The following is a 23976-nucleotide window of genomic DNA, read 5'->3' as shown; positions in this document are numbered from 1 at the left end:
GTGCCTAGTCTCCAGACACTGTAATTTGTAAAACTTAAGACTTTCTTCATAAGAGCAACCCTTCGTTCCGTTCACTAACCTTATTGCCCTTCTCTCTACTCGTTCCAGAAGCTCTAAATCCTTCTTGAAATGAGGCCTCCAGACCTGTATACAGTACTCAAGGTGCGGCCTGACCATTGCCTTATACAAGGGAATAATCACCTCCCTATCCCTGCTAGAAAAATTCCTGTATATCATTGATAAGACACCATGAGCTACTCTTGCAGCCCGTCTGCACTGCTCAGAGAACTTCATATCTGCCTGCACAATTACCCCCAGATCCTTTTCATTCTCTACCACTGTCAGTGTAGTACCACAGAGTTGATACGTTGCTCTGGGGTTGCTGTTTCCCATATGTAGTACTTTACATTTGTCAATGTTAAACTTCATTTGCCACCTCTCAGCCCATCTGCTCGACCTTTCCAGATCCTGTTGCAGCAGCAGCATAGCGTCAGTAGCATCCTTAACAACCCTGCCAACCTTTGTATCGTCTGCAAACTTGGACATTAAGCTTGATATACCATCATCAATATTATTTATAAATACAGAAAACAATAATGGACCCAACACTGAACCCTGAGGGACTCCACTAATAACATTAGTCCACGATGAGCAGTGTCCATTAATTACCACTCTCTGTCTTCTGCCACTCAACCATCCCTTTATCCATAGCAACAAATGCCACACTGCTCCAATTTGTGCAGCAGTCTTCCATGTGCAACAGTATCAAAAGCCTTTCTAAGATCCAAATATATAATATCAAAGTTATTCCATGCATCCAATTCTTCTGTGACTACATCATAGTAGTCACAAAAGAATTGGTCATAATGTTTTGGCTCATCGATGTATGTCCATACTGATATCCCCTTCAGAGACAGTAAGTTGGAATCTCCTCTTTTTGACCTTCTCTGGCTGATTATCTGTTGCCTCTATCATTCCCCCAACCCCCAATAATCACCTGGAACTCATTGACTTCCTCCCTTTAAAACTTGACTTTTTCCAGTCCAACTTTCCTAATAGTGAGGTAAATTTCCTTGCTGATTTTAATGTTCACAACTCCAGTTGGGTTGTTTTCTAGTCACGTGGACCCCAGTTGGTTGAGGCTTCTGCAATTACTAATGACCTCACACAGATTGTTCACTTACCTACCAGAATACCACACAATCCTGACCATGCAGCCAACATGCTTGATCTTTTTCTCACAAACAACCCTTCTAAGTACATGGTTGAAGTGAGTGGTCCTCTAGGCACTTCAGATTACAACTTTGTGATGGTCTCTTCTCCAATGCAGCCTGTGCTTCTCCAACGCCAATGATCATAATTTTTCATGAACAATCAAACTATTTCTTGCTGAGCTGTAGAATTTAAGACCAAACCAAGCTGCATCACACAGCAGCTGTGCAGTTGACTTGTGCGCATGGTGCAACCTTAGTGATCAGTCAAGTTTATGCTGTTCGGTTTCGCCTATGTAACAATGGATGTGACACGTGAGGAACAGAACACTGCTCTCAGATTTTGTTTCTGTCTTAAGAAAACATTAGCTGAAGCATAATAAATGTTAAAAGATGCTCGTGGTGAATCTATGCTTCCATAGAGCAGAGCTTACAGGTGGTTTAGAATGTTTAAATCAGCAGTACTGCAGCTCCAACCACTGATGTCTGTAATTATGAGAGAAGACTGTTGTACAACAGTAAGGCAACTGGTAGAGATGTTGACAATATCAGTAGGAAGCCCACACTGTATTCTCCATGACCATTTGCATATGACACCTGTTTGTGCATGCTCAGTTCCAATACTACTTACGACTGAGCAAAATAGCAAGTTCGCATGGAGGTTTGTCAGAAGCTGCAATGATGGTACTGCAGATTTTGTACAAGGTGATAATGACTGATGAGACATGGCTTCATCATTTTAATCCAGAGAGTAAGCAACAAAGCTTTGTTTGGATATCTATGTCATCGGCAACACCTGAAAAAATCTAAAGTTTTGGCTTCTTCAGAAAAGATTATGATCTCTTTTTCTGACATTCAAGAAATGGTTTATCAGAATGTTGTGCCATGTTGCATGACTGTTATAGGGCCTTACTACTACAGAACTGTACTGCACACTTTGTGGGATCACATTTGTTGCAAATGACCACAACTGCATGCAGGTGAGTGAATGCTATATCACGACAATGCAAGACCTCAACATTACTCATACTATCATTGAGTACTTAGCCAACATCAATATCAAATGTGTTCCTCATCCACCCTACAGCCCTGATCTTGCGCCTGTGATTTTTTTTTTTTTTTTCCAAAGTTAAAGGAGCTGTAAGTAAAATGTTTCTAGTCATCATAAGAAGTTGTAAAGACATCGGAAGCAATTCTCAAACACTCATTTCATTTATCATATATGGGAAAATACAATTTATAAAACTGGCAATAATTTTAGAACAAGAAATAACCAAATATACAGTTTACTCACTTCTTCACCAATTACAAAATCCTGAGACGGATCCACTTTAGTCCAATGCAAATCACAACTACCAGCCAAAATTTCTGATTTTACATGAATGTTATGTTCTTTTACCTAATCCAACATAATAACAATAAAAAAAATCCATAAGGCTATTTTTATAATATGTTTTGTAATATCATGATTTTTTCCTATGTTTTTATTAATAATTATAGAATGATTTCCATGAACATACAGCTTAAATAATATTGCTTATGTAGTAAGACCTCAATATATGTGAACTTGATATATGCTAAATGCTTAAAACAATTTGGTAACAAAATAACAAAAATAAATTTGTTATTTTGATAACAAAAAAAAAATAAACAGACGAAAACTATGGGACATATTGAGTAATAAAGGATACCCAAAGCATCTTACAAAAATAATACAGAGTTTATATCAAGGAACAAAAATAGTAATAGATACAGGTAACAAATTAACAGAAGAAAGTATAATAAATCAAGGAGTTAGACAGGGATGTAGCTTGTTACCAACGCTGTTTAACATATATATCGAGGATATGATATGTAAATGGAAAGAAAAAATTAATACAGGTATATATTTAAATACAAAGAATAGGATTAATACACTGTTATTTGCAGATGATCAAGTAATTATTCAAGATAGTGAAAAGAATTTACAAAGAGCAGTATTTAAATTAAACCAAACAACAGAAGAATATAAAGTCAAAATATCAACAATGAAAACTAGAACAATGGCTTTTAAAGGGAAAAATACGGTGAGAACAAAAATAGTTATTAGAACAAGCAAAACATTTTAAATATCTAGGATGTGATATAACATATGATGTCGAAGAAGATATGAACCAGAAATTGGTGAAATTTCAAAATATATGTGAAACAATAAAAAGAACTCTGGCTAAGAAAACAAGGAAAGAAACATAATTGAAATTTTACAAAGTAATGGCAATACCAACACTTCTTTATGGTTCTGAAACATGGATACCGAAACAAAGAGACATTAATAGAATACAAGCTGCAGAAATGAAATTTTTAAGATATGTTAAAGGATGTACAAAATTAGATAAAATACCGAATGTAAATATTAGAAAGGAATTAAAGATTTACTCAATTAATGGAAAAATTATAGAATATAGACAAAGATGGAAAGAACATGTAGAATGAATGCAAGATAATAGATTCCCTAAATTAGTTTATACATATAGAGCAAAAGGAAAAAGAGACAGAGGAAGACCAAAGAAAAGATGGGCAGAACTCTTCGAGATCGGAACAGGCGGATCGCCTAATCCATGAAGGAAGATAAGATAAGATAAGAAAAAAATCAAAAAAAAAAAAAAATAAATAAATCAGATCATGTAACTTCTGCACTGTTCTTATACCATGTGCCACACCACTTTGTTTCAGTGTGCCATTTTTGTTCATTAAAGCATCAAATAAATGTTGTAATTGTCTATAAACAAAAGATTTTTTTTTTTTTTTTTTTTTTTTGATTTGGTAGTTATTGGTGCATCGGCTTCTGTGGCCATATTGCACCTCCCAAGGTTTTTGCAGTACTTTGATCCAAGCCCGAGGCGGGAATCGAACCCGCGACCTTTGGGTTGCCGGGCAGGTACTTTACCCACTCGGCTAGCCCGGTCGGCAAACAAAAGAGATTTAATCAGAAGTTAAATTAAATTAGATGTGTTGAAGCATGCAATGCTAGCAAACAGCAAAATTTAAACTCTAGAAGGGAAGTGAAAAAAAAAAAAAAAAAAAAAAAAGTCAAGGGTGGGCAAGTGGTTTACTTTACGTACTATTTAGCTATTTTGGAATAAAAGGCAAGAAATTGTTTAAAATGGCACACTTGAAAATTTTATTTATTCTGACACTATACTGAATAATAAGAACAAATATCTTTAGTAATAGTAGTCTTGTTAACCAAAAATAATTATTTCTCAACTACCTCACTTCCAATGATTGGCAACACAAAGCAAGAAAACAAAGCTCTTTGGAAAATTAACAAAGGAGTGGGTACATCAGGTGCATAAACATGGAACCAGAAAGAATATTTTAAGAATTTTTTATTGTTATACTTTGTAATAATAATAGCAATAAGAGCTTAATTGATGGTACTCACCTCAATTGATCTGCTTAGTTACATGGTATTGTAGTGGAAATGAAGTTTAAAATAAGTTAAAATAAATAAAGACGGAATTGTTAAAAACCTGAAATTAAGATTTGCTCAAGGAAGAAGTGCACTACCTCTTTCCTGGTTGTCATTTATAAAATATTAATATGAGAACAAGGTGAAACCAATAGTCTCAATGAGCGACTTTCGTGAAAAATGTCTTCAGTTGGCAATGATAGGAGAAAAGGAATTATGTATTTAAAGAATTCCTATGTTCCCATAATGCATTTCGAGACATGTGGGAACTTTACGTGCGTAAGGTTCCAGACCGGTGAAAGGTTGGTTGGAAGTTTCGTGTTTAGAACATTAAATTTAGTGTTATGGAGACACCATTCTACGACAAACACCTCATGTTGGAAGATTTTGTAACTAGATCTTAATTTAATAATTGAGATGGCTGAATCGATTAGGGGATTGTGGTTGTAAGAGTGCACGTGTTGTGTAAGTTTGGTGCCAGCTAGATTAGTTCTGAAGCTATTATGGTGGTAATAAGCACGTGTATTGGAAGTTTTTGTGGTGCCATATTTTGCAGTAGTGCTCACGGTTTAGCATGTGTGGTACAACCGGATTGACATTTAATTAAACATATAACGTTGTTGATGTTGCTTATTGGATATTCGTGTGTCTCTTTATATGTATTAAATATGGTCCCTAATTTATTATATGAAGAAAATATTAACGTTATGTCTGTATTGGCAAACACTCGGCAAAGCTGTCTAGCGAGTCCGCTGTGATAGGGGAAGACAATGTGTGTGTTTTGTTTGTTGTTCTGTGGGTTATTGACATTATTTCTTGCAACAGAAATTGTGTGTTGAATTAGATGTGAAGGGTATTTGCTAGCTATGAATTTCTAGGCATTCATAGCTAGGAAATTCATAGGAATTCTTTAAATACATAATTCCTTTTCTCCTATCATTGCCAACTGAAGGCGTTTTTCACAAAAGTCGCTCGTTGTGACTATTGGCTTCACCTTGTTCTCATATTAATATTAATATTTTATAAATAACAACCAGGGACGAGGTGGTGCACTTCTTCTTCCTTGAGCAAATTTTAATTACAGGTTTTTAACAATTCTGTCTTTATTTATCTTAACTTATTTTAAACTTCATTTCCACTCAATATCATGTAATTAAGCAGATGAATTGAGCTGAATATAGTCAATTAAGCTCTTATTGCTATTATTATTATTAAGTCGATTACATAACGGTACATTAAGAAGCTCTATAAATCAGCTAAGTTATACTTTGCTAATTAAAAACTACTTAATAATGCAGATAAAAAATTAATACTATATTGGAGGAATACTTAAATTGGGCCTAATGTATTCTAATAGATATTTAAATTGTCTTTTGGTACAGTCAGCACACCTATGTACTGCTGACCGGGCTAGCCACGTGGGTAAAGTGCCTGCTTGGCAACCCAAAGGTAAAGTGTGTTCGTCGGCACCAGGGGTTTCCCCCATCTCCGCATGGTTTTCTTTGTGGGTGTAACAGATCACTATTAAGGCCAGAGATTTAAAAGTGTATGGGATTTGGAAGTATTGTGTTGTGTATCGTTGTTCCTCTGGCCATTTAGCCGCTAGACCCCTGCAGGGGCCCAACGTTGCCCACACTCAGCCCCGTGGAGGCAGACCAGGTACACCTAGCATAATTATTTACTCTGGCAGGCCCTTCCACCTAATTTCGTGAGATTTCAGTGGCTAGGGCCTAAAAAAAAAAAAAAAAAAATATATATATATATACAGTGAAACTTCTCCTAACGGACACCTCTCGTTAACGGACATCTCTCTACAACGGACATTTTCAAATTCCCCAACTCACCTCCATTGGTTTTAACGTGTTTGCAGCTTCTGTCTAGCGGACATTCTCTGTAACGGACGCAGACAGGCAATCTGCACTGTTTCGTTTAGATTAGCACTTAATTTGATCTCCCCATAACGGACTGCGGGAGAGCTCACGGCCCTTTTTCTAAGAACTTTTCTTCCACGTATTGCCTCAATCGTGTGTTTATTTTCTATTTCCGATTCTCTGAATTTTATCAAGGTTTACGTCGCGGCTCTAAACCCTTTTTCAAGAATTTTAAGGCACGTGTAAAACTTCTGATGAATTCAGTGTGTGCAGGGGGGGGGGGGATATGGTCGGCCTTTCGTCTTTTCAGTTTCAGTTTTCAGTTTTGTTCAGTGTCGTGTGAACTGCACAATGTCTTATCGTAAACATTTAACTTTAAAAGATAAAGTCGAACTCATTAATGCGTATGATCGGAAAAAAATAGTGTTCGCAATCTCGCTGCAAAATTCAAAATCGGGAAGACGCAGGTAAGCGACATCCCAAAGAAAAAAAAAAAAAAAAAAATTTGGCAACACGGAAATGATCAGATTCAAAAATCATTCCCGAAAACTGTTGGACTTCAAATTGACACTGTTACGTATGAGTGGTTTTGTCGCGCACGTGCTAAAAAAAATTCCCATTAATGGGCCTATTATTAGGGAAAAGGCTTTGGAGGTTGCGAAATCTATCGGAGTAAATGAGTTCAAAGCTTCTGTGGGATGGCTAGACAAGTTCAACTCTGCATAAAATTTCTTGGAAAACCGTAAGTGGTGAAGGTGGATTTGTTGATACTGGGGTTGTAACAGAGTGGACCGTCAAATTGGAAGATTTATATCGTGATTTTGAAGCTAAGGATATTTACAACTGTGATGAAACAGGGTTGTTTTTTAAAGCTCTTCCTGAAAAAACAATGAGTCTAAAAAACGAAAAGTGCCAGGGCGGAAACATTTCTAAGGAACGCTTGACTGTACTATTGTGTACAAATATGCTGGGAGACTTTGAACAACCTCTTGTTATAGGAAAACCACAAAATCCTCGTTGTTTCAAGGGCATAAAGTTGAATATTTTGAATGTTGACTGGAAGTCTATTAAAAAAGGGTGGATGATACGAGATATCATGAGCGAATGGATAAGTCACTTTAACCAAAACATGATTCGTCAAAACAGAAAAATTATTCTTTTCATGGATAATGCTGCATCTCACCCGCACATTGAATTGTCCAACATTCAAATCGTTTTTCTGCCACCAAACACATCTGCGGTGTCAGCCCTTGGATCAAGGGATAATAAAAAATTTTAAACTTCACTACAGAAAACGTGTTTTAAGACATCTCATTGCAAACATGAACGATGTAACATGTGCTAGTGACCTTGCAAAGAAACTCAGCATCCTAGATGCAATTCAATGGATTTCCTCTTCAGTAAACGCAATTAGAAAACAAACTGTCGTGAACTGTTTTGTAAAGTCTGGCTTGTCAAACGCAAAAATTGAAATTGTGAACAGCAATGTGGAGCACCAAGAAGAACAAGAACTTCAACATCTATTGATAATGTACGATACTTCAGCTGCAAGTGACCCTGGCTACAAAGATATAGACTCGAACCTCACTACAGAAGATGGTGCTCTAGATATCAACGACATTATCATCGATATTTTTCAAGAAGTTCCTCATGAGGATGAAGAAATGGAAGGAGGTCATTCTGTCGAAGAACATATTAACGACGAACCACCGATGAAAATAGAAGAAGCGCTCGTACAAATAAATCGTTTAAAAATGTTTTTCGCCGCTGAAGAAGATACTGAAGGACTTTCGATGGTTTCTTCACTCCAAACAACTGTTGAAAACAAAATTATCAGCCGGAAGAAGGTGCAGAAGAAAATAAGTGATTACTGTATGTATTTTTCTTAAGATAAAGTCATAATATGCATAGCACAATTGTATGTATATTATTTACAAAAATATTGTGCAAAATCTGTATATATTTTAATTTAATTTTACATTAAACGTTTAACGATTTTTCTTTCTTTCTTTTTTTTTTTCTCCCTCAGACTTCTTGTTAGCGGACACTTCTCTTTAACGGACAGATTTTCATTCCCCATGGCTGTCTGTTAAGGGGAAGTTTCACTGTATATATAAAAAAAAATAATAAAATAAATAAAATAAAAAAAAATAAAAAATAAATAAAAAATAAAAAAATAGTAATAATAAATAAAATAAAATAAATAAAAATAATAATAATAATGCGATTTTAAGGGGTGGTTCGCTAATGAGGTTAAGTTTCGGAATTGATGCACGATTTGGCTGTTATAATTTGGAAGTTTAAATTTTTGTCGTGTGGAGTGTACACTGTGATGTATAGAGAGAGAGAGAGAGAGTGGGGGGAAAGACTGAAGACTGGAGGGGAAAGACAGAAGTATGAGGCCAATAGGGTAGACGACCCCAGATATCAGTGTGGCATGCCCATGCCGCACCAGGAGAAGTAAACGGGGGAGACGGGGGAGGGGACAGTCCCGGCCCCTCCCACCGCCAGGATACGGAGAGAAAGTGGGCCAGACTAGGTGTCCAACCCAGATCGCCGAACGGTGAGGCAACAGCGTAGCTGCGGTCACAGTCATGGTTTTTGGATGTTCAGTTCCGTGTCACTTCAGGTAGGTCACAGTCTTGGTTCAGTCTCACTTGTCTCGTGTTCATCTTATGGGATCAGGAAGAGGAGTGATGACTCTGGTCAGTTTGTAGTACTGCTTTGATGTCAATTCAGGTAGTCATATTCGTTGAGAGCATCAGTCCTGGCCATTTGCACCAGGTCACGAATGGAGAGTTATCTTTGTTGGTAATTTCTTCTGATTGGTTGTAGTCATGCGGTAATGTTCATGCTGTAGTCTTGAATGTCTCCTCCTTGGTTAGTTTCAATGGAGTTCTTCTATTCAGATGTTTCCATACTGTTGCGGATAGCGATTTCTGTTCTCCTTCTGTTAAAGATGTCCTGGGCATAGCGGCTGAACGCGGTGTACTCATCTTCCGAATCCAGGAGGTGATGCTCATTGTCTTTTGGTACAAACTTTATACTGGTGATGAGTACTAATCTTTGTTCCTCATAGCATTCACATTTGTGCATGATATGTTGCCACGTCTCCATATTGCCACAGGTGCAAGTTGGGTCCTCGGTCAGTCCAAATGCATTCAGTTTTGCGTTAAAGGGCCCATGGCCCGTCAGGAGGAAGGTGGTGTTCAGTCCTGGGTAGAACCATTCAGGGGCTTTTGGATAGGTCTTGTCTACGTAGGGTATAAATTTTCGTGTGACTTCACCCTTGGTCATCTCTTGCCATCTCCTCTGCAAAGTTTCTTTCAGGTGTTCCATGATTTTCTGTTTTTCCATTCGGTGGTTGTTTGTAGGGTCCAGTGTAAAAGTGTCAAACGTGGTCGGTGTTCCCTTTGCCAGGTAGTACATCAACCCACATCTCGCCACCTCCAGGTCCAGAGGGAGAGTTCCCGCCAGGACCTGCAGCACACAGGTACTCACCATGTTACACGCCCTGGTGATGTGAGGAGTATTTTTCGCTGTATTGTATCAAGGATTCTTTTATTTACTGCAGTTCTTGCTTTGACGTACCATATTGGGGCTCCATAAGTAATTGCTGGGATGAAAATTGCTTTATAGTAGAGGGATAATGTTCTTTTCTTTAGTCCCCAGTCTCTGCGTGTTACTCTGACTACTAGTGCTGCGTATTTTCTCAGCTTCTCCTTCAGATATAAGAGGTGTTGTTTAAAGGACAGGTTGGAATCTAGGATAATGCCTAGGTATTTCATCTGTTTTGCCAGTTTGATTGTGCTTCCCCTTACTTTTATCTGGGGCGGCCGTCTGATATTGAGTGTTCCTCTCAGTAGAATTGAGTTCGTTTTGGTGGGGGAAATCTCCAGTGTATGCAGGTTTGCCCAGTCCTGGAGCACTTGCAGTGCATGGTTTGCATGGGCTTCTAACTGTGATCTAGAGCTCGCTGCCACCGTTAGGACGAGATCATCCGAGAAAGCTTGTGCGTTGACATCACCCAAGTCGAGTGCCAGGAATTCATCAAAAACAATGTTCCACAGGAGCGGCCCCAGGACAGATCCCTGCGGGCAGCCCCTGCGGACCAATCTTGTCAGGCTCCGGAACGGTGCCATTACCCTGATTTTTCTATCTGAGAGGTAGGATCTAATGTAATTATATAAATTCATGGGGATTTTTGCCTTGCGGAGTCTGCCCAGGACGCTCGGCCACCAGAGGGTGTCGAACACCCCGGCGAAGTCGACCGCAATTACCAGGAAGTACTTTTCATTACATTGTGCTGCGCTTTCTAGGTTGTTGTTGTTATTTGGTTTTTAGGAGCATTAGCAACTAAGGCCATATTGCTCCGGGGATATGCGGTGGTCATTCCCTGACCTTTCCGCAAACTCCGTATTTGGTGGTGACAGGCTCGAACCCTGGTCTAATCAAGAAGCGTGTGCTACGCACTGCTGCTCCTTCCCACCTGGCTACGGAGGCGCCACGCTTTCTAGGAGGTTCCGAATTGCTTCAATCGTGGAGAGTCCGGGTTTGAACCCATATTGTCTGGGTGACTCTAGGTTAGCTTCTTTGTAGTGGCTGAGTATTCTTCAATGTAGTATTCTCTCCAGGAGTTTACTTAGTGTTGATAGCAGTGCTATGGGACGGTAAGAGTTTGGTTGTTCAGGTGGTTTAGTTGGGTTTTTCAGGATGAGCTTCAGATGTGCTGTTTTCCAGCTAGTTGGGAAATGGCCCACTCTGAGGCAGCAGTTGAAGAGGTGCAACAGGGGTTCCGGTATGTGCTCCACCGCCCTCTTAACGAGTTCTGGGTCCAAGAGGTCAGGGCCAGGGCATTTCTTGTTGTGCATTTGTGTTGCAGCTTCCTGTAGCTCATCCATGGTAATTGGCGGCTCCATTTGTTGAACCCAAAGGTCGCGGGTTCGAATCCTGCCTCGGGCTTGGATCAGAGTAAAATGCAAAAACTTTGGGAGGTGCATTATGGCCACAGAAGCCGATGCGCCAACAACTAACAAAAAAAAAAAAAAAACCACCCATGTACTCACTAGAAATCACTTCAAATCCATTCACTTGTGAATGGATTGAAGAATCTGATACAAATGATGTTAAAAATACTGCTGCAAGCATATTAAGAAGACCTATTAAAGGAAATGGTGCAACTACAGGAAAAACAGGAAGCAAAGAAGGATATCAAAGAAATAATATCATTATTCTTTGCACAGATCTCCACCACTCTCTTTTGTTATTTGTTCTCCATTCTCAAGAAATGAGGAATACACCTGTGTATTTATGAAGAACACAATGTTCCTCATAAATGCACAAATATCAATATTCCAAGTGCTTTAAGAAGATAAGAAAAAAAGGTGGCCAGTTATCTTGTTTGCCATTTTCAATGTAACAGACTGAACTTTAGCTTCATCTAGAAGTGGCATAAAGAAGGTTAAGGTGATAACAGTCCATACCCTAAATCAGATTTTCTCCATAGTTACCAAGGCCACATCATTGTAAGCACTGTTATGAAAGAAGAGATCTTGTTCTGAGAAACTTCATGAGAAATTAAAGCTCAAACATCTTGAGACCTCTAGAGTTTTCTCATGAAATTTTAGCAGCAAGGAAAAATATTTAAAAAATTAATAAATATCCTTTTATTTTCTAGACCAGGGGTCGGGGTCCCCAACCTATGGCCCGCCAGACTATTTTATCCACCTCGTGAAATTTATTCTATAGAAATCTTTTTTGGTTGCTACATATTGTATATAAGGATATTTTTAATCAAAATATAATGTAAATGCATCCAAATATAATTTTGTAACATTGTTGCAACTCTGTGTGCTTCCACTTGGCAGCAGTGTTTCTTGCGATGTCGGAAATCCCAACAGTGCGAGTGCCCAAGGCTATAAGTTTATAGCCTCGAGTATTTCAGGCGAACACAAGTTGTCAAAAGGTGAAATAGTAAAGTTAAATAAGCGACTGTTAAAACAATTGCTAAACACTAATCTAAATATTAATTACGTAAGTATTAGTGAAAGAATTGTATGTAATGCGTTCTTTGCAGTTTGCAATGTAAAGACGAGTACACGTATTAATCTTTCTCCTGGTCAGCTATTCTCATTCAGACCGTAATCGTTGGGCCGCTGCACCGATTATCATGTGCAACAATTTATTAGTGCTATTTGTATAAATGCATATTATTTTTAATTTTATTTAACTCTGAATTTTTAATTTTACTTTTAGCGAATCAAGATGTCAAGGAAAAGAAAAATTGATTCCGAATGTCGTGTCTTCAATGAACTTTGGTTGATTAATTATTTTTTTATAAGGGTTGTTGTTGTTGTTGTTGTTGTTGTTTGGTTTTTAGGAGCATTAGCAACTAAGGCCATATTGCTCCGGAATATGCGGTGGTCATTCCTTGACCTTTCCGCATCCTCCATATTTGGTGGTGACGGGCTCGAACCCCGGTCTAATCAAGAAGCGTGTGGTACGCACTGCTGCTCCTTCCCACCTGGCTACGGAGACGCTTTTTATAAGGGATAATAACCGATGTATCTGCCTTATATGTAAGGAAGCAGTTTCTGTGTTGAAAGAATATAATTTGAAACAGCATTATATGACAAAACATGCCTCAACTTACGATAAACTTCAAGGAGAGTTGGGAAACAAGAAATTTTGATTACAAGAGCTGAGCTTTGATTTCAAGAGGCAACAATAACAGATGACATGTTTCACTAATCAGAATTTAAATTTAATTAGAGCTAGTTTGCGAGCATCTCAAATCATTGCTGAAGACGGGAGAGCTTTTACTGATGGCGAGTTTGTGAAAAGAGTGTGCCTATCAATTGCAGAAGAAATATGATCCGATCAAGTTAAGCACTTCACTGCTATAAGTTTATCAGCACCAACTTTAGCAAGAAGAATCGAAGACTTTTGTCTGCTAATGTTAAAGATCAGCTGAAACAAAAAGTTACAGATTTTATAAATTTTTGGATTGCAATTGATGAAAGTGAAGATATTACCAACACAGCACAGTTACTCATTTACATATGCGGTATAAATCAAAATTTTGAAGTCACAGAAGAACTGGCTGCACTTGAAAGCTTGAAAAATAGCACCTCTGGTGAAAACATATTTTATAGCGTATCAAAAGTGTTTGAAGACCTGCAGCTTGATTGAGAATTGTTGACAGCAATTACGACCGATGGTGCAAAGAATATGGTTGGAAAAAATATTGGTTTCATCGGCCATGTTAATAAATATTTTGATTCCAAAAACATCGAAAGACCTATGCAATTTCATTGTGTTATTCACCAGCAATCATTGTGCGGTAAATTTTTGTCTTCGAACTCAATTGTGTCGACTATAACTAGCATTGTGAATTTTATACGCAAAAATGGCCTGAACCATCGTCAGTTTAAAATTTTCTTGGAGGAAATCGAAAGCGAATATGGTGATTTGTTGTATCATATGAAGGTGCGATGGTTGAGTCGTGGTAATGTGTTAAAAAGATTTTTTCAACTCAGAACCGAAATAGACATATTCATGAACGAAAAATTAAAACCAGTCCCAGAATTAACAAACTCTAAATGGTTATGGGAACTTGCATTTTTAAAAGATATTTGTGAATATTTGAATACACTGAATAAAAAACTTCAAAGCTGCGATCTACTTGTAAATGACTTGTTCTACAATATTAAAGCATTTCAGACAAAATTAGAATTATTTAAAAATCAAACTGAACAAAATAATTTTTCCCATTTTTTGTGTTGTGAAAGTTTCTATAATAATATGCTCAATTGTGATTTTTCTACTGAAAATTTTGTCCGAAACCTTGAATTATTGATGGAAGAATTTGTTGATTGATTTGTTGATTTCGAAAACAACAGAAAATTATTTACATTATTTCAGAATCCATTTGATGTAAATGTTTCACAAATAGATAAAGATCTACAATTAGAAATCATAGATCTTTAAAGTAACGATAACCTGAAAACATTATTGAAAAATGAAACATTAATTAACTTTTATAAAACTTTGACAGAAAATGAATTTCCAGAATTAAAAAAATTAGCAAGAAGAATAATTTCTATTTTTGGTAGCACTTACCTATGTGAACAAACATAGTCAAAAATAAAATACGGTATATAAAATCCAAACATCGATCAAGAATGACATGAACATTTGCAAGACTTTTTAAGATTGGGAACTTCTACTATTAAACCTAACATTTCAATTATTGCTAAATCAAAACAACTACGAACATCTCATTGATTTGCTATTTCTGTAATATCAAATGTGATTATAATAATAAAAATTGTGATTTTTAATACGACTGTCTTTATTTACAATAAATATCCCTTGTTTATAATTTTTTATAGTTTTTCTATCTTGTACACCCTGTTTGTCCTGGTAAAGTCGCTAAAATTGCATATTTTGGTTTACAGTGTTTTTCGTCGTCAAAATTGCACCGACTCCGGCCCGCCATTTGGTATGAATTTTCTATGTGGCCCTCCGATGAAAAAGGTTGGGGACCCCTGAAAGACAGCTGAGGCCAGAAGAATTTAAAAATCTATTGTAAATGCATACATATTGAACTATTAAGGGCAGTTAGATTTCTGGATTTTTAGTGCCACAGTTCACAATGGGCCATGCATATTTTGTGACAGTGCAGGTGTTTGAAACTGCAACCTCCACACTTGTGGCAACACATGCATACAGCCAGCCAGCCATACAAGTGAAAAGAGGACTTAGATTTATATTACTAAATGATAACTCTAGACCAGATGCAAGAAAATTTGCATTCTGACACTAATTTCTTACCGAAAAAATTCCTCTTAACTTGGACATGATGCACTTACATATCAGACACAAATTGGATAAATACTGAAATTAAATTAACAGAAGAAATGAAATATATGTTACATTCAATAATGTTTTTTTTTTTTTTTAAATGGTTAATGCAACATGAACTTTTCTCCCTTGCATCATCATTTTGCAAATATGAATACTTATAAGCATTTAAATTTGGAGTAGAAATCCTCCTCCCATCCAAATGCCCAATTGCATTATAAAACAAAACATACTTGTTGATAAGTTAAGAACTCACTATCAAGGAATGCAACTAGCTAATTAAATAAGCTACTATAAATTACCTTTTCTGAAGACACAGAGTAACGTATTCTCCCTTCAGATGTAAGGCAGGATGAAAGGACACTACTAACAACTGCTTGTGTCTCTTCCATTGTTGCTGTTACTTCTGAATCCTAGAAGTTAAAAACAAACTATAGCAGATATTATAATTTTGAAACTATATGCATAGGAAGCCCTCTGTTTATGATGGGGTTCCATTCCTAAAGGAACTGTTGCAAAAAAAAAAAAAAAAAAAACTATATAAAATGAACCTAATTACATAAGGTAATTCAATGAGTTATGTTCCAAGCCACTCTCAAAATTGATATAGTAATATAATATTATTATATTTAAAGCTCTGAAATGAATGCTATGAATGTAAAAACAGTATTTTTATGAATATAAATCAATTAAATGTAATACAGTATAAAATAACCAAACTAAATTTAATTAAATAAAAAAATTAAATTTTGTACATTTCCTTTAGTATGTTCAAAGCCCAGACCAAAAGTTTTTGTAAAAACCACTGCAAGGCCCCTGCACTGACCTTTTTTAACAGTGGCGTAATGCAGAGATTTTACTTCTCTGATGAAGTCCCTGCTTGGGGATCTTCCTTTTTTATGAAGAAAGCGTGCAGGGTTGACTGTCAAGATTTCCTATTTCTTTCTTTGAGAATCTCAGAATAAGGGCCAATGGATACAATTACACTCCTTTTCACTTTTGCACTTCACGCTTTTTCATTGTCTATCTCAGAGCTCATCAGGAAGGTCTCCATGGCTGAACGATGCACTGTAGATTGTTTGTATTCATAGATTTTAGAAAAAAATAACTAAATGCACAAGGCATAATACGTTAAGAGTTAAAGAGTTATTACTCATAACTCTTAAACGTATTATGCCTTGTGCATTTAGTTCATAAGTTCATAAATAATCATGCACATAAGTAAATGACACCAAAATAATTCTTTGCATCTAATTTGTTAGTAGCAACTTCATAGTCTAATTAGATAAGAAACAAACATAATCTTCCCTTAATAAAGACACGGTGTGATTCCATTATAATTCCCTTCATGTCAGATGTTACTGTATTACATCCTTTGTGAATAGGAGAGATGGTTGCATATCTACATTCTATAGGAACTTTGCCTGAATCCAAGGATGTTCTTATGATAATAGCTAAACATTTGCTAATCTCTTTTGTTCTTTCCTGTAGTATAATTAACTCCCTGTTAGTATTATCTAGGCCTCTGGTATTCTTAAGTTTAAAAACATGTGAACATGAAATATGTAACCAGTTCAGTATCAACAATACTGTTACTGTTGATATCAAGTGGGCCAGTATGGTTGATTTCTATCCTTTTACTGTTAGAATTAGAAAGAAAATTCCTATTCTTATTGCTGTTAGGAAATGCCATATCAAAATTTTGTTAGCCGTAGCGAGGAAACCAACGTAAGCAGGGGTTGAGGTGTGGCACCCACACCACATGGAGGAACGCCGCCCCTCTATGTTACCAGGCAGTACTAGGTGGTAGATGACTCTCATCAACCGGTGAAATACCACCACTTTGCTTATTGGAGGCTTGAAGTGGTGGAACCCATGTTTAGTCTCTAGAGCAAAGTTCCGGTCAACCTTTCCCCCATCTCTTCCATCATGCAGTATGATTGATGACTTTTGGGGTTATGATGAACGTCGTGGTGAGATCCCATATTCCTTACATTTCGAGGGTACAGCTCTAAAACGGTGTTCGCAGGCCGGCCGCTAGTTAGTACACCGGACCGAACCTATTGGTAACTCTCTAGGAGGCTTCAGGATCAGCTAGTGTATAATCTTGCTACCTCTACTCTGCCAGATAGTGACTGGAGGGAATCCGAGTAGTGTATATGTGGGGAGCATTGTCGAGGGCACGTTATATCAAGGATCTGGGTATATTCTTACCACATGTATGCCATATCCAAAAATTTCATTACTTCATACGTGTCCCACCCACTTTTTCTTACTATTGAATACACCATGAATTGTCAAACTAATAGAGCAAGCTTATCTGCGAAAAGATCTAAACCTCCCAAGGCCTTCCTAATTCATTTCACAAATATACGTGGTCTCAATTCTAATCACAACAATGTCCATTTCCACTTGCAGTCTGCCAAACCCCATGTATTTTTTCTGACAGAATCTCAATTCAGTTGATTCAACTACTGCTCATCTCAGATGCTCAAATTATTCGCTGTATGATTCCTTTCGCCTCAAAGGTGGTACTAGTGCATATGTCCATTCTGATATTCCCTGTTAGAGACCTGGAATATACTCAAATCAATTTGGAAACTACTCTCTTTGATCTTCTCTGGCTTAAAACCTCTCTACCTCATTGTGTCAAATTCACCTGTTGTCTCTACTGTTCTCCTAACTCCACTAATCACTTGAAGCTCTTTGACTTCCTCTCTTTGCAACTTGACTTTCTCCAGTCCAACTTTCCTAACAGTGAGGTCATTTTCCTTGGTGATTTTAATGTTCACAACTCCAGCTGGCTTCCGTTTTCTGGTCACACAGACCCAGCAGGTCGAGATGCTGAGGCTTTTGCAATTACTAATGACCTAGCACAGATTGTTCATTTACCTACAAGAATACCGGACAATCCTAATCATACAGCCAATACGCTTGATTTTTTTCTCACAAACAACCCTTTTAAGAACACGGTTGAAGTGAGAGGTCCTTTAGGCACTTCAGATCACAACTTGGTGATTGTCTCTTCTCCAATGGAACCTCTATCTCATGGCTATTCCCAACCTCGTGTTGTTTGGCATTACAAGAATGCAAAATGGGATGACCTGCGAGACTTCTTTTCTTCTTTTCCTTGGTCGGATTACTGTTTCAAAACTTCTGATGTCAACGTTTGCTCAGATCGTGTCAGTGAAATTATTCTTGCAGGAATGGAATCCTTTATCCCACACTCCTCTTTAAAATCTCATCCTTTATCTAAACCTTGGTTTTCCAATAAATGTGCTAAGGCTGTCCAAGAGAAGAATGTTGCATATCGTAATTGGCTTGTTTCTAATTCTTCAGTTTCATTTTCTGTCTACACCATAGCTCGCAACAATTGTAAAGCAGTTATTAATCAGTCCAAACTAGAGTTTGAACAGGCTAAGAGTAGAAAACTTGCTTCTTGTCCTAATGGTAGCCGAGCATTCTGGTCTCTTGCCAAAGCTATTGGTCGCAACTTTTGCCCATCTCTGCTCCCACCTCTGTCCAAAGCAGATGGTTCTGTTGTCACTTCAGCCAAGGATAAAGCTGACCTGCTAGCATCCCATTTTTCTTCCAGCTCATGTATTAATGATCTTGGTAAAACACCTTCCACCATTCCAAACATGCTCCATTCAATGCCTACTGTGGTCTTCCGTCAAAAGGATTCAGAAGGATTTTGATGAATCTTGATGCTAAGAAAGCTCCAGGTCCTGATGGTATTTCTCCACTTGTTCTCAAAACCTGTGCTCCTGAACTTACTCCTAGTCTTTGCCTCCTTTTTTCACTTTCTTATTCCAAAGGTGTTTTTCCTTCTGCTTGGAAATTTGCCCATATCCAGCCAGTTCCTAAAAAAGGGTGACAAATCCCTCCCATCCAATTATCGTCCCATTGCAATTACTTCTACTCTTTCTAAAGTAATGGAGAGGCCAACTTTTAAACTACCTAGAAACCTTCCGTCTGACAGCGATCGCCAGTATAGATTCCGTCAGTGTCGATCCACTGGTGATATTCTGACTTATGTTACCCATTTATGGACTAATTCAATGGAAAGGTTTGGTGAAACACAAGTAGTTGCTCTTGACATCTCAAAGGCTTTTGATCATGTTTGGCATAATGGTTTTCTAAACAAGCTTCCATCTTATGGTTTGCCAACTGTTTTTAGTAATTGGTTATCCAGTTTTCTCTCTGATCGCTTGCTGAGGGTGATTGTAGATGGCTCTCTGTCTTCTAACTTCTCCTCTAATGCCGGTGTCTCCCAAGGTTCAATTCTTTCCCCCACTCTTTTCCTCTTGTATATCAATGACCTTCTTCCATTGACTGGAAATCCTATCCATAGTTTTGCTGATGATAGCACATTGCATTCAACTTTCCATTTTGAGAAACCTTGTCGTGCTCAATCAGCTTCAACTTCTCGAAAATCTGCTACCAATTCCTTAAATGCCGATCTTCAGGTAATTCTCCAGTGGGGCAAAGACAACTTAGTTATTATTATTATTATTATTATCTGTTTATTTCCATAAGGAAACCACCCCGGGACGGCAAAGTGCCAGGAGGGTGATTTCAACCCTTCTAAAAAACTCAGTCTTGTCTTATATCTCGCAAAAAGGATTCTTCTGCTCCTATGCTTATCTTTAGTGACACTCCGATTTCTAGGCAAAATGATATATCTCTTTTGGGGATTACCCTGACTTCTAATCTCTCTTGGCACAAGCATATTACAAATATTGCTTCCTCTGCATCTAAAAAACTTGGTTTTCTATTTCGCTCTCGGTGTTACTTTTCTTCCAAACAGTTGCTCATCCTGTATAAATCGCAAATCCACCCTGCCATGGAATATTGTTCCCACATCTGGGGTGGTGGCCCCAAAACCTCTCTCAGGTTTCTTGATTCCATTCAGAAGAGGGCAGTTAGGTTAATTAATGATTCATCTCTGACAGAGTCTCTCCACTCGCTTTCTCATAGACGCACTGTTTCTGCTGCATGCCTCTTCTACAGATACTTCCATGGGCACTGTTCTTGTAAATTGGCTTCTATAATTCCCTCTCTCTCTTTCAAAACAGTCCGAACACGTGCCACCACCAGCCAACATCCATTTACTGTCCAACTTCAAACCCACAGAACCAACTTTTCATCTTCCTCATTTATTCATTCAACTGCCATTTTCTGGAACAACCTTCCTTCATACGTATTTCCTGAAAATTACAATCTACAGAAGTTCAAGTCCAATGTCAACAAATATCTTCTTTCATCTTCTCAACCTCCAACCCAAGCACGGTACTAAGTACTATAGGTTCTAATACCTCTCGTGTTTGGGGTTCACATAAAAAAAAAAAAAAAATTTAGTTACTTTTAAATATTGTCATATACACCTTTTGGCATCTCTCAAGTTGTGTGATTATCATCACAACTGAGTCGTCATGTCTGCAATACCAGGGTACCTGCCCATCCACTGATGATAGGCCAACATCCTTGAAATGGTGCCGCCTGGGTGGTGGAACTCACTGAGAATAAGTAACAATAGTTTTCTCTATTAGTGAAGTGTTACTTATTCGAGTAATGCAATATCATGGCAACTCGTCGTGAAGGAAGAGCACAATATGAGAAACAGAGCAAACGATGCCTACTACAACAACTACTTCGTAGTTTCTTAAGAGTTGTCTATGGTGTATCTACACCAATATTATATAGATAATAGATTTTAGAGGAGGCTCTTCCATCTTTTGCCTTCTCCTCCTCCTGTTGGCTTAGTTCTGCCAATTCTGACAAGTCTTCTTTGAATAGCTGCTGTCCATGGCTATCCAACAGCTCTGTTACACCTTGATATAACCTCGTCCAATCCTACTTCTTGCACCAGCCTGCTAATGTGTTCAACAATGTTCTCCACTGGTTCTAATCCTGTGAAGTGTGCATAAATTGTAGAAGTGACACACTCCATTCCAACAGTTCACTGACACTTCCTCCCAAGCTGTGTTGATGTTATTAATGCTCTTCAAAACGTCAAATGAGCTGAAATAATTATTTCAGCTCATTTGTCTGACCTGTCCAAAACTCTCACCATTTCCATGAAAGTTTGGCAGGGGTAATAGGCTTTAAAGGTTGCTATTAACCCCTGGTAAATTGGTTGCAAAACTGGTGTTTGGTTGCAATGCAAACAGTATTGATGTCCAGAATGTTCCAACTTCAGCAAAGTTTGCTGGATCAACAGAAGACACTATCCAAGAGAAGAAGAAGAACCTTGGCTGGTAACTCATTCTCTTGACAAAAACGGAGCACAGAATGGAAAAAATAGTTTGTATACCAATCCAAGAAGATTTCTTGTGTCATCCAAGCCTTCCTGTTCTATTTCCAGTAGATTGGCAACATGGCTTTGTTTAGGCCCTTGAGAGCACATGGTGTTTGTGAATGGTGCACCAACATTGGTTTTAATTTTAAAGTGCCAAAGACATTTGCACCCAGCAGAAGCATTAGCCTGTCTTTCACAGCTTTGAAACCTGGTGCAGACAGCTATTCATGGGCAATAAGGTTCATGATGGCAATTTCTTCCAATAAAGTCTGGTCTCGTCAACATTAAAAATGAGGTCAGAGGATAATCACCCTCCTCTACAATGGCTTGAAACTGCAGGAAATACTGCAACTGCCTCAGCATCTGCACTTACAGCCTCAACATTTTACACATTCTTCATGTGTGAAATGATTCTTCATGCATTAAAATTCTTCAAATAAAAGACCCACTGGGTGACAGTTATTACAGTGTACTGATATGGAATTTACTTAAAGACATAACTACTGTTGAGCATAAAGAGAAAATATTTGTTTCATAAGGATGACTACAGTGGTCTCAGACAGTTAAATGCTATGCAGTTGGACCAACTGATGATGTTACCAACAGCAAATACTAAATGGGAAGCATTCAGGGAAATAATCATAGAAACCCTTAACCATAATTATGAGAGCATCCTTGGACTCGGGAAGTCTCCACAGACTGGAGATATGCAAATGTATCGCCAATTCACAAAGGGGAATCTAAGGGTGACAAGTACAGCAATACCTCACTTAGCACAGCTTCAAACAGCATGGGTTTCACTATAACATGGTTTTCAATTAAGTTTACGTTGAAAATTTATTGTACACATTAAAACTCATTCAATAGCCTAGACATGTACTCTACATATATGCTGTGTTGTCATAGCTTAGGTAAATGTACATATATGCTGTGTTGTCATAGCTTAGGTAAATGTACATATATGCTGTGGTGTCAACTCTATTGTCTCACATGCGCATATACCAATAGCTCCCCTCAGGCAGTCAGCAGCAACATGCAACAGTGTTCGGTATTCTTAATTCTATTATGACGAGACATCGTGATAGCTTTTCAAACTTTTCATTTCACGATTTATTTTTTACCCCTTTAAATACGATCAAAAATATATCTGCATCTTGGCTAGAAATCACTGCCAACAACAACAACATGCCTTCTGTTTGGCAGCATGTTTTGCCCCATTTGGCAAATGATCTCACTGGTTTTGAATCGAAGTTCAAACAACTGCCAAAGAATTTTCAACAGAAGAATTGGAGAAAGTTTTTTGGGGGATTGACATGGCCTGCGAGGCGATTATGAATGGAGATCCAAATGTTGAACGTAGCATCAAGATACGGCATATTTTACAAGATGGGATTTGATGCTACAAAGACTTGTATGCAGAGAAAAAGAAGAGATGACTTCACCAGACTTCATTATTGAAAGACCTAAATAAACAATAAAGCTTTTTTCTCATCTCATCGAGGCAGTGTTAGGTGGGTCGGAAAACTGCTAGCTTGGGGGAGAGACAAAGACTAATAGATTAACAGTAGCCACTGGCAGAGGTGAAAGTGATTCTTGCACTGCTTCTATTGGAATGAGCAGAAACCTGATGCAAGAAATCTGAAAAACAAGATGCCAGATATTTCAGAGACTGTTGGGAGTCATTGCGGTACAAGTAAACACATGGGTTGTGTTAGGGTAGCTAAGAATAGAAACAGATGCATGTATACTTGCGTGTACACCAATGCTAGGAGTTTGGTAAATAAATTTGATGAATATGAGGTATTGCTCAAAGCATCAAAGGCGGATATTGTTGGGATATCAGAGACATGATGTCACACAGATATAAGGAATGCAGAACTGGAATTTGGGGAGTACAACGTCTACAGAAAGGATAGACAGGATAGGAAGGGAGGAGGAGTTATGCTATTAGTTAAGAAACACATAAAATCCAAGGAAGTGAAGCCAGTCGGCATCGCTGGACAGTGCAGTGTCCAGTCAGTTTGGTGTGACATAAGCATTGGGAGATCAAAATTGAGAGTAGGAGTGTGCTATAGGCCTAATGACTCTGATGAGTATAATAAGAAACTGTACATGGAAATAGAGTGGGCCAGTACATCAGAGAGTCTTATAATGGGGGGTTTTAATTTCCCAGATATTGACTGGAATTTGTTGGTCACTCACACACTAGCAAGGCTTTTGTGGATTTATTGGATGATTGTTTTCTACATCAGCATGTTCGGGAGGCAACTAGAGGGA

General features: G+C 37.9%; 1 protein-coding gene across 1 annotated transcript in view; it reads right to left on the bottom strand.

Moving 5' to 3' along the window:
* The window catches only part of Arp8 (Actin-related protein 8), a 158644-nt gene that overhangs the window by 113865 nt on the left and 20803 nt on the right, over positions 1–23976 (bottom strand). Inside the window, exons 3-4 of the mRNA XM_090384593.1 lie at positions 15701–15811; positions 2506–2610 (exon numbers count right to left, since the gene is read on the bottom strand). Of these exons, the coding sequence (XP_090240719.1) occupies positions 2506–2610; positions 15701–15811 (216 nt within the window). The remainder of the gene's footprint in view (positions 1–2505; positions 2611–15700; positions 15812–23976) is intronic.

Source organism: Mastigoproctus giganteus, chromosome 1, assembly GCF_048544385.1.
Source record: "Mastigoproctus giganteus isolate SK-2022 chromosome 1, ASM4854438v1, whole genome shotgun sequence".
Lineage (NCBI taxonomy): Eukaryota > Metazoa > Arthropoda > Arachnida > Uropygi > Thelyphonidae > Mastigoproctus > Mastigoproctus giganteus.
The sequence above is the reverse complement of the archived record's forward strand: the minus strand, read 5'-3'. Positions and strand labels throughout refer to the sequence as shown.